Source organism: Oncorhynchus nerka, linkage group LG15 (assembly GCF_034236695.1).
Source record: "Oncorhynchus nerka isolate Pitt River linkage group LG15, Oner_Uvic_2.0, whole genome shotgun sequence".
NCBI classification, from domain to species: Eukaryota; Metazoa; Chordata; class Actinopteri; order Salmoniformes; family Salmonidae; genus Oncorhynchus; species Oncorhynchus nerka.
Window position 1 is genome coordinate 54,979,329 of NC_088410.1, and position 11,812 is coordinate 54,991,140.

At 42.8% G+C, this 11,812-nt stretch overlaps 1 protein-coding gene across 3 annotated transcripts; it reads right to left on the reverse strand.

Moving 5' to 3' along the window:
- Positions 1–2,267: 2,267 nt before the first annotated feature.
- On the reverse strand, positions 2,268–10,937 carry LOC115142914 (calcium/calmodulin-dependent protein kinase type 1D-like). 3 transcript variants are annotated; one of them, XM_029682757.1, is made up of 14 exons: positions 10,839–10,928; positions 9,571–9,646; positions 8,859–8,970; positions 6,114–6,239; positions 5,946–6,020; positions 5,520–5,658; positions 5,061–5,184; positions 4,861–4,936; positions 4,584–4,696; positions 4,335–4,413; positions 4,101–4,188; positions 3,686–3,972; positions 3,466–3,577; positions 2,268–3,329 (listed from the first exon to the last, which is right to left on the reverse strand). In XM_029682757.1, exons 2-13 carry the CDS (start codon positions 9,584–9,586, stop codon positions 3,505–3,507), a joined length of 1,308 nt encoding a protein of 435 aa, XP_029538617.1. In that variant the 5' UTR covers positions 9,587–9,646; positions 10,839–10,928; the 3' UTR covers positions 2,268–3,329; positions 3,466–3,504. The 3 variants fall into 3 exon arrangements, with proteins under 3 accessions (XP_029538617.1, XP_064857785.1, XP_064857786.1); XM_065001713.1 differs by having other exon boundaries at positions 2,268–3,577; XM_065001714.1 differs by lacking the exon at positions 9,571–9,646 and having other exon boundaries at positions 2,268–3,577; positions 10,839–10,937.
- Positions 10,938–11,812: the final 875 nt, after the last annotated feature.

Below are 11,812 nucleotides of genomic sequence, written 5' to 3' on the forward strand. Positions count from 1 at the left end.
GCTATCCTATTATAGGATAATGAGTGTGTTTGTCAGCAAGAACAGTACTGTTATTCCTCATAAATCTTTTATTAATTACACTTCTTCCCAATTTTGCTGGTGTAACTACTTATTTGAAATCTAATTTGCCTAAATTAGAAGAGACTTTCCATGTCATGTGGGTATATACGCTATGTCATGGTCATGTGGGTATATACGCTATGTCATGGTCATGTGGGTATACGCTATGTCATGGTCATGTGGGTATACGCTATGTCATGGTCATGTGGGTATATACGCTATGTCATGGTCACGTGGGTATACGCTATGTCATGGTCATGTGGGTATACGCTATGTCATGGTCATGTGGGTATATACACTATGTCATGGTCATGTGGGTATATGCTATGTCATGGTCATGTGGGTATACGCTATGTCATGGTCATGTGGGTATATACGCTATGTCATGGTCATATACGCTATGTCATGGTCATGTGGGTATACGCTATGTCATGGTCATGTGGGTATATACGCTATGTCATGGTCATGTTGATTGTAAGTCATAAAAACAAGAATAGCCCATATTGAAATGCCTGTTACATCAATTATTCTATGTATTTTAGTAGTGTACACAAGCTGCTAGGCAGTGATGGTAAGTGGACTCTCAATAATTCATAAACGCAAACGATCTTGTCCATGCAATGTAAGATGACAAGAGTCGGCAACTAGTCAGCCCCACCACCTATAGATTTGTCTTGATTGTGGGGTGACTTGAAGAAATGAATTGTTATAGCGTAAACATTTTCAAACCTCCTGCACTTGGGAAACATACCCCCGCAGGAATTTCTTTCCTCAAGCTGTGTTTTAAAGGGATAGTTCACCCACTTTGTAGAAAAGGCTCTCATTTGCAATATACTTTTTAGGGAACTGTCCCTTTAATTGCACTTTTTTTTGTTAACTTTGCCTTTAACTGCAGACACTTCTGAGCCTTCACAATGTATGTTAATATAGGCTTTTGGGCACTGGATACCTATACATCTCTATGCTTTTTATTGTTTGGATTTGTGTGTGTTTTGTATTGTTGGTATTGCTACACTGCTAGAGCTAGACATCTGCGATAACTGCAAATTATGTGTACACGGCCAATAACATTTGATTTGATTTTGCTCTGAGCGCACCTGCAACCAATTCCCTTATTAAATACCTGAGTTCCCTTTGTCTTTAGTTCAGTACCAAAGATCCCATGCCTCTTGAAAATACTCTCCAGTGTTTATCCCTTTTCGTTTCTATTATCTGTGCATCCAATACCCAACGTGAGTAACGCAATATTGTTTCCATTTTACTTTCTTGTTTCATGTGTGAATGTATGAGCATTTAATGATGCGCTGTCATATCAGTAGTGGGAGACTGTTGAGTTGTTGCAGCATGTTGCATATGGACATTAATAATGAAGATATTTTGTATATCCTTCAAAGATTGATGATACTGACATGGAAATAATGGGTATGATAATTATGTTCATGTTTGTTCTTTATATGAAATGTCCTAACGCAAATGTTTAGCTTTCTATGTTGTGTTTATTATTTTTAGCACACAAGTCAATAATGAATTATGATTTATTGGAGAAAATAAACTCTCTAAACTGAAACCCCACGTCTCTCCCCCCATCCTTGTCCTCTAACCGGGACACCTGTATCAGCTCCTTACAGTTAAGTCCTTTAGCAGACGCTCTTATCCAGATTGATTTACAGGAGCAATTAGGGTTCAGTGACTTAATCAAGGGCACATCAACAGTTCAAGGCTTCTTCGCTCACCCATGTCAACAACCGACATCAGAATAGGCAACCTGCCTTTAACATTGTTTTTATTACATTTTTGGCACAATTCTTTCATCTCTCAATGTTCAGATTTGATGCATTTAGCTGTTGAAATTCAAAATGTTGTCCCTGGGAATGGATCCCCCCTTATAGCTCAATGGGCTAAGCCTACAATGTCCTCGAATCCTAGAAATGCCCATGCTGCGACCTACATTCCACCAATAGCTGTAGAGTAGCCTCGTTTGACCATCCTGATATCCGGAGCTGACATTCTGTCACAAGGATTCAGTGATGCTAACGCTTTTACGTTTGTTTTGTGCAAAGCCCATCCGCTGCAATAGTTCAATCATAGGAGGCCCAGACTGGTGGAGGGGAAATGAAATGAGAGCGCAGTGGTCAGGATGGTGGATTAGGCTAGCTGAAGAGGAGAGATTTGTGAGGGTAGAAAAGTATAGAAGAGGACGATTTACATTTAAGTTTTTTATTTAGAAACAAAAAAAGAAGCAAAGTATAGTGCTTGTGGTTTATAAGATAGCATCTCCAGTCAAACAGTTACAATGGCATCGACACTACAAGAGGAACTCTACAGCAGTTTATGGCATAAAAGTGGCACGTGATCATCTCTGTACGTAAAGTGGTGTTATTATGACACAGGACCACTTTAAGTAGAGTAATAACCATCTTCTCTGACAGGGAATAATGTCAACCCTCCTCAACCCCAAAGTCATTGTTATGACATGAGCGTTAGGATTCAAACAATTAGTCAACGCCATTCAAACCTGTGGGCAAGATTTATAAGTCAACATCCTTACATTTAGGAGTATAAAAGAAACAAATAATTCACACAATACAAAAAGCACATGGCGTCGATTTAACGCTTGCCATCAATGACATCGCAAAGCACTTCCCCTTGAATAACTGTCATGCAGTATTCATAAACTCTACAATGAAATCATTATTTGACCAGGTTTTTATCCATACATTTTCTTCAGATCCACAGGACTCTGGTTTCTCCAGATCCATTAGTAGGAACAGATGTGAGTGAAAGAAGAACAGTTTAATTTAGTTCAGACAGCAACACAAAGTAGCCAAAGCCAATTAATGAGTTACAATCTAGCCGTCACAGCTATCATATCAGAAACAAATATTCAAAGAAATTACATTGTTTTCCATAGGTCAATAAACATTCATAGGTAATTATACATTGCAAATACAGTACGTCTTTGTATACTTCAAATGTACATTTTCTGTTGAGATATAAGTACAGAATGTACACTCTTCTAAACATCGACAGTGGCTTGGGTCAAAGAAATTAAACGTTTACATTTGTGCGAGTGTAAATGTACTATGTTGTAGTTGGGTAGGAATCTCAGGTCTTCCTGTGTTCTCTGGATAAGGTTCGGGCCCTGGCCCTTTGCTACGGGCCTCTGGGCATTTCAGAGGAGCACTACAGAGTACTACTCCTGAACCAGCAGGAGGCAGCTGACACCTGTAGAGTGGCTCAAACTTCTTGACTGCAACACTGCAGAAACACTGGAGGGGTGTGGGGAGTGTAAATCCACATGAAGATTCATATAATTCATGTGAGAGTTTTCCTATCAACTCTCCGTTGATTTTGTACATGAGTGTATGCAAGCACATGTGCATTGTGTATTTGAGACCTATTTACCTTTAAGCCAATGAATTGATCCTTAGGTCAATCAATCAATCACATAACAGAACACACCCCAGTCTGCATGGTGTGCCCATTCCTATTGGTCGCCCTGTCAATGGCATCACAGCTGAAACAGACAGCAAAAAGCAAAGCCTTAAGAACCACAGATTTTACACTTTGGACATAACTCAACCCCCCCCCCCCCTCAGAATGACATATATTCCCCTCCCCTCACCTCTTAGCTGCCTCGAATGAGGAGCAATTCTCTGCGTTACATGTCTCCATAACGACCAGCGTGTGCCTGGGCTCGCTGTGACTGGCTCTCAGGCCCCGGCACTGCACCTCCGGAGGGGTCACTGGGATTGGGGGGTTGCCGTTGGTGTCCTTAGCGGTGATGTTGTTGACGCCCTGCTGAGTATTCTGGGAGTTGCAGGGGATAGGTGGGAGAGGGGCATCAGGGTTGGCGTGGGCCAACTGCAGCTTCTTCATGTGGTTGATGGCTGCCGTGGCGTTGAAGGCTTGCTGTAACAAACACACAGGAAGATTAGGATTTATATATTTTTTTATGAATAATCATGTTTTGATGATAATAATAATAGTAACGTAAGTATGATAGCATATTGTATGTAGCCCTATGACATGTTGCTCACCCTCCATTTGGACTTGGCAAAGTTCTTCTGGATCTGCATGCTGACTGATTCATAGATGTCCTGATCCCTCGCTGTCTTCCCAATGATCCTGCAACAGGAAATGACATTGTTAGAGCCACCAGGAACAATGAATAAACAAGAAATAGTGGGATCCCCAGACACTGATCTTAGATCGGTTTTCTATTTTCCCCCTGAGGGGAGGGTGGACTGATCCTGGATCTGTGTGTGACTCACCAGGGGTGTCTGAGGGCCTGTTCTGTGCTGAAGCGTTTCTTAGGGTGCTTCTGCATCATGTTCCGGATGAAGTCCTTTGCTATGGAAACGGAGACAGACAAACGTCAACAACTGACAGGGAACTTTCAGCATATATGTAGTAAAAAGAAGTATTCTATCACTGAGAGGACTTATGAATAACTTTACTATGTAGTTATGGTACTCGTTCTGTGTTAATACCCTTGTCGTAGGGGTGGTGGTATGTCTTACCTGACTCTGAGATGTTATCCCAGAAGGGCGAGTGGAAAGCGTAGTCGGCCCTCATGATCTTCGAGAACAGACGTGTCTCGTTGTCCTCAAAGAACGGAGGGTAGCCGCACAGCCTGTTAAACGCAGAGGGAACACGGTTATCACAGAGTTATCACAATAACTTTCCCCAAACGTTATATAGAAATACCATCTCACAATGCAGTCATCCTAATACTATGAAGAGGTTGAGAAGAGGTGCTGGCGGATATAGATCTAGAAGTCCTAGATAGGTACTTACAGGATGTATGTGATGACTCCTATGGACCAGCAGTCCACTGCCTTGCTGTAGGGTTTCTGAGCCAGAACTTCAGGGGCTGTAGAAGTTCAAATATGCACAGGATTAGATACCATGCTAGTCTTTTCTATCTGTGCAATAAAGCTTTACACTATTTCAATGACCAAACAACTAACACACGGTTGGCGCACGCACACACACACCAACATATCCTGGCGTGCCGCAGGCCGTGGACATCACTCCGTGGTCGGACATCTTGGACAGGCCGAAGTCACTGATCATGATCTTGGAGTTCTCATCTGAGTTGAAGTATAGTAGGTTCTCTGGCTGCACACACAGAGGGAAAGAGAATCAAAAAGTGTCAGAGAAACTATTCTCCCAACATAGTATATAATAGTGTTGTGTGTGTAAAATATGTCTGGAATATTGTATTTGTTTCAATGTATTTTATTTAACCTTCATTTAACTAGGCAAGTCAGTTAAGAACAAAATCTTATTTACAATGACAGCCTACACCGGCCAAACCCAAACCAGGACGACGCTGGGCCAATTGTGCGCTGCCATATGGGACTCCCAATCACAGCCGGATGTGATACAGCCTGGATATTACACGTGTGTGTGTGTATGTGTGTTTACATTGACTGTGTGTGTGTGTAACATACCTTGAGGTCCCTGTGCACTATGCTGTTCTCGTGAAGGTAGTTGACAGCCTCCAGCACTTGGTGAACCAGACAGCTGGCATCCTTCTCTGTGTACACCCCCCGATCTATGATACGGTCAAACAGTTCCCCACCAGACACCCTAGGAAAGAAACACACACACACACACACACACACACACACACACACACACACACACACACACACACACACACACACACACACACACACACACACACACACACACACACACACACACACACACACACACACACACACACACACACACCAGAATCTCCACCACTATATTCAGCATCAGCCTTTCGTCTTCATTACTCTCCTAATACAGCAGGTTTTGTTAAACAGCAACATTTCTCTGTATGTTCATAAATGCATTTAGTATATGTAGAGATAACGGTGCCCACTCACAGCTGCATGACAAGGTAGTAGTGTGTCCGAGTTTCATAGAAGTCTTCCAATCCAACCACATTGTCATGCCTTATCCTGAGAGGAAGAGGAAGAGATTTGTGATGTTGTTCATTCAGGTGTGAGTGAGAGTGTGTGTGTGTGTGTGTGTGTGTGTGTGTGTGTACTTACTTCTTCAGCACAGTGATCTCGTTCTCTAGCTTGCTACAGCTGAGGTGTTTTTTCTTCAGACACTTCAGGGCATAGAGGTTTCCAGTCTTCTTTTCTCTCACCAGATACACCTCGGAGAACGAACCCCTACGCACACAGACAGAGAAACGGTTATAAGGCTATGTCCACTATCCAACCCATATGGGTTTGAGCTCTATCGTCAATGAACCTCTTCGGGTTCCATAAACTTGCAGATTTCTGAGCTTAACTACAGTTAATAATTCTAGTCTCTAATCCAGGGGTGTCAAACTCCTTTAGCGGGGGGCTGAGTGTCTGCTGGTTTTTGCTATTCTGTTCAATGTGTGTCCAATTAAGACCTAGACAACCAGGTGAGGGGAGTTCCTAACTAATTTCATGACCGTAAGTGCAAAGGAGGAGCGAAAACCCGCAGACACACAGACACTCGAAGGAAAGAGTTAGACACCTGTGCTTTAATCAAATGAAATACCACTCAAATTAAACCAATAAGCTCTGAGGACGAAGTTGAACAGTTCGAAAACAACCCTGAAAAATGAACCTCATTCCGCAGATATTTGGATAGGTGTAACCAAGATGGCGGAAGCGCTCATACACTCTTTGGAAGGCTACAGTGCTGTAGGTGGAGTCACCACCACCAAACCTCACTCTCCTGGCTCATAGCTGCACACGGCTAGGAACAAGACGAATGAGTGAGAAAAAAAACATCAGAATTAGGCTGCCGGTCTAAACAGGGCTATAGAAGCTTCAGGTATGGCCTGTGCTCCTGAGGCCTGTGAATAGCAGCAGGGCAATACAGGAGGATGAGTACTCAAGCCTTTTCCATTACCCAGCCTGAAGCTCAGGACAGGTGGCCCAGAGAAGAGACCCCTGAGATGATTGATTGATTGATTACTTGATTTAATTGATTGGATAATTAAAAGTAGTAGCCTGCTCCAGCTGCAGACAACGTTACATACCACAGAAATTCTCAAGAACTAAAACACAATGAATCCCGGAGGCTTATTTCCATCGTCCATTGTGTCTGCTTGTCTCTGTCCGATCTTGCACAGTCAACCCTGGATGAACCCTGAGAAGACCGTGGGGGGGGGGGGCAAGTGTTCATGTGTGGGAGGGAGCCAAGATTATCCTAAACCTCATAAAATGGATCCGATCCCCCATCTGCTGACTGCCCTGTTTGAGGGAGACCAAGGTGTGGGTAATCCTCTTGTTTGGCAGACAACCATATTCCAACACCTGTGATACTGATGCAATAAGTGCGCCCTGTGCCCAAAGACATCACTGTCTGGTAGAGACAGACATACAGATGGAGACACAATGTCCACCAGGCCTGGGTTCCAATACAAAATATATTTGTTTTCTTTCAAATACTTTGATTGTGCTTCCCACTTCGCTTCCTCCCTCTCATCTGGCACTCCTGGCAGACTCGGTCAAACACTCAAAGTATTTAGAAAGAAAAGCATACTATTTGAACCCAGGTCTGATGAACACACACATATACAGATACTCAATGTAGCACACAAACTCACGCACCCCAGCAGGCACACAGTCACACTCATTCCCTCACACCTCACCTCGTGCAAATGCACACTGTCAACACACAATGCCAGGCCCTTAATCCTTTAATTGAGCAGTGATAGGCTGTGCCCGCTCTGTAATGACATCATTGCTCACCTGCCTGGCTCACACTTTTCTCAACCTCAGCCTCTCTCATGTATTATGCTGTAAGCTGCTTGAGGAGAGGGTTGAGGAGGTGAGGAGGAGGCTCAGACAACAGGTAGGCCAGGGACAACAGACAGACCCCTCTCACTCTGCAGATATCAGCGTTGTGTGGGCAGTAAAACATTTCTATTGGATTTCACAAAGAACAACTCCTTTCATAAAGCTCTCATATACTGTGCATAGACCTACTGTGCATAGACCCACTGTGCATAGACCCACTGTGCATAGACCCACTGTGCATAGACCCACTGTGCATAGACCCACTGTGCATAGACCTACTGTGCATAGACCCACTGTGCATAGACCCACTGTGCATAGACCCACTGTGCATAGACCCACTGTGGATAGACCCACTGTGGATAGACCCACTGTGGATAGACCCACTGTGCATAGACCTACAAAACACACATACACCCACACATGCACACAACCACACTCTAGCACACATGTGAGTGTGAGCATGTGGGTCTGAGCACATGTGAACACTCTCAGGCTCACACACACATGATCATAAATGTACGTACACATGAACACACGTATACACATTGGTCAACCAATTTTCCAAAATGTGCCATGTCCTGTCCCCTTTTGGATACTGTTGCTACTTCGTTTAAACTCAAAACTTTCCAAGAAAGGTTCAATCTTTAAGGTGAGAGAGACTGTATTGTGTGAGCGCCAAGTGTTCCCTTGATAAACATGACCTGCCCTGACCTGGGTCCTGATAATCTGATAATCTGGGTAGAACATTCCAGGATTATAGTGCCAAACTAGGATCCTTCTCTGGGCACAGGTAAAGTAGATATCCTGGAGATGCACTTAATCCTGTAATAATGGCTCTTTAGTTAGTCGGAGATAAGAAGCTGACAAGAGCTGCTACTCAGCAACAAAGGCCCAGTGAAAACAACCAAGCACAAAATGGCTGCCATCGGATGAAGCAAGTTATCTTCAAAAGTAAAAGTGCTTTGAATTACACCTCCAGGCAGTCATTTAAACGGACAAAGTACTTACGATCCCAGCGCTTTTTTGAATTCGAACACATCTCTGATATTGTTGATGACTTTCTTCCAACTGCAGGTTATTTCTTTGCGACCCATGGTGGCTCTGTCGTCACAGCCGGCACCTGGAACAGCGACAGACAAGCAGTTTTACTCTGCAGAACACTGGACTGTCTTACATGTATGTACATTCCTTTTCAAAAGACAACCCTAACCACACATAAAGAAGCCCAACATGACCAAACACTTTGGGACAGAGTTTCTCATATGGTGGGTGGGTGGGGACCAACCCACTGGTAGGTCACAGCCATTTCCTCTTGGGTCATGTCTTAGGACTAATATGGCTAGACACATCATTTGGATACAAGAACGTTTGAAAGGCTTCAAGTAGCTCACAAAGCAACAACAACAACAAAATTGGGGGACCACAGCTTTGGTGGAGATCTCGGTTAACTACTGCCATCTTGTAAGCTCCCCATTTTACTTATATAAAAGCTTGCATGTTCAGTATGAGGTCATTAATTATTGGCCTAAGCTCGTTTGTACCCATCACTTACAGAAGGCCCAAAGAGGTGTAGGATTAGTGCTGTAATGCCTATTGATGGTTACTCTTTCCACCCTCTCCCTCCCCTCGCTCTCTCTCTCCTTCCTGTGCCAATTCAGCATGCAGATTACTGCTGATTCCCTGACAAACCCCCAAAACTGGGTTGATTTATTATACTGACCTTCACAAGAGGCCATTGTTGTGCCTCAAAACTCTCTCCAAGTTGGTTCTGCTTCTTTTTTTAAACCAATCAGCATCTGAATTTTAAAAAGAAGTACCCCAAACCCCCCTGAGTGATCTCACAATGTCATAGATAGAGCATAGAATATAATTAAGCAATAGGACAAGAGGGGGTGTTGTATATGGCCAATATACCATGGCTAAGGGCTGTCTTATGCACAACACAACGCGACGCAGATACAGACATTAGCCGTGGTATATTGGCCATATACCACAAACACCCGAGGTGCCTTATGGCTATTATCAACTGGTTACCAACGTAATTAGAATCAGTATTTTTTGGGTCATACTTGTGGTAATCGATCTGATGTACCATGGCTTTCAGCTATTCAGCATTCAGGGCTCGAACCACCCGGTTTATAACGATGATTATAAACTGGATGGTTCGAGCCCTGAAAGCTGATTGGCTGACAGCCATGGTATGTCAGACCATATACCACGGGTATGACAAAACATTTATTTTTACTGCTCTAATTACGTTGGTAACCAGTTTATTATAGCAATAAGGCACGTCGGGGGTTTGTGGTATATGGCCAATATACCATGGCTAAGGGCTGCTTCCAGGTACTCTGCATTGCGTCGTGCGTAAGAACAGTGCATAAGAACTCTTATCCATGGTATATTGTCCATATACCACACCCCTTCATGGCTTATTGCTAAATTAAATACTAATGTCAGTGGATACCTCAGCCAAAATACATAAAACGTGTTGATAGAATATGGTAGACTTCCATTTGGGGTAATGCATACATTGTGTTGTCATGTGTCCATTCAATGAGGATTTCTTGTAAGCTTTGTCCAGTTTAAAATGATTGAATCGATAAAACAACGTATTTTCCAGGTCATTCCTAACGTCCAGTAGCACCGTGGGAAAAATCCGGGTGATTCATCCGATAGCACACATGATTCAAACGGTCCTCAGAACTGTGCGTAAAATGTTCCCGACTGCCTTTGACGCATGGATAGTTTAGGTGGAAATGTCGAAGATCATGACCATATTAAACTACAGTCAATTGTTCATTACTTGAAGCCAGAGATGGCGCAGCATTTCAATTATATAACATGCTCTATTTTTTAAGAAATTAAAAAAACAAACACATTTTCTCTTTTAATAATGTAGCTTAAACTAAGCACAGAAAAACACTGACACAGTACACACTTAGATCTAAATAACTAAATAGAAACGTGAATGGGCATTTTTGTTCTTACCTTATCTACAGAGAAGGAGCAAGAGTGCACTTGTTAAGGTATCTCGATAGACCTACTAGTTTCTTCACTGCAGACATGGAGACCGCGGAGCGTCCAGGGGCGTGGTCTGCCCTCCCCATCATTAATCAGACTAGCAAAAGAGTCCCACTTTTAATATTGTAAAACATATTTATGACTTTGTATTATTATTATGATTTAGAACACTATTTTTTTTTACATCATTTAAGCTAGAAACGTCATTCAAACTTTAAAACGTGCAGACTGGTCAGGAATAGTGTGCTTGTATTCAACTTTTAATAAAATGTCTACCTTTTTGAACTATTAAGCTTTTTAATCTCCTGAAAAAACGCTCAATCATTTTCATGGGATTTCTTCAACATTCTAAAAGGTCCCATTGTTAAGCCGATGTTACACTGGAGGCAATTTATGGGTTGCTCAGTGTGTCACCACCCAGAAATAGCCTGCAACTTAGTTGCATTGCATCGCAAGAGATAGAAATCAAGCCTATTTCACGGAATTGACTGTAATGCAATGTCCAATCAGTAAGCAGAAAAAAGTTTACATGACTCGACATCAGTGGAGGCTTCTTAGGGGAGGATGGCTCATAATAATGTTTGTGACAGAGCGAATGGAATGGCATCAAACTATGTGTTTGCTACCATTCCACCCATTCCGGTCTAGCCATTACCACGAGCCTGTCATCACCAATTAAGGTGTCACCAACCCCCTGTGCTCATCATATAGTTCTGTTCAGAACTCCAACACAGTTGTCATGGTTAATGTACATGTTCTGGCAGTCAATAAATATGATTTTAAAAGTAAACCCAGACCTTTCTGTGTCTCAACTGAAATTGTCCAACATGAACTGCACTAGCTAGCTAGCTTAGCTCGTTGCTACCGTGGTAAATCCTGGTTGGCAAATAGGCAACCCAGGCCTTTCTCTGTCCAGTTTCAACTGAAATTGTCCAACATGA

Coding starts and splice junctions, on each gene's coding strand:
- LOC115142914 (XM_029682757.1), bottom strand. Junction 4,414..4,583: donor GGATAACATCTCAGAGTCAG/GTAAGACATACC, acceptor CCGTTTCCATAG/CAAAGGACTTCATCCGGAAC. Junction 3,973..4,100: donor TTGCCAAGTCCAAATGGAGG/GTGAGCAACATG, acceptor TGTTTGTTACAG/CAAGCCTTCAACGCCACGGC.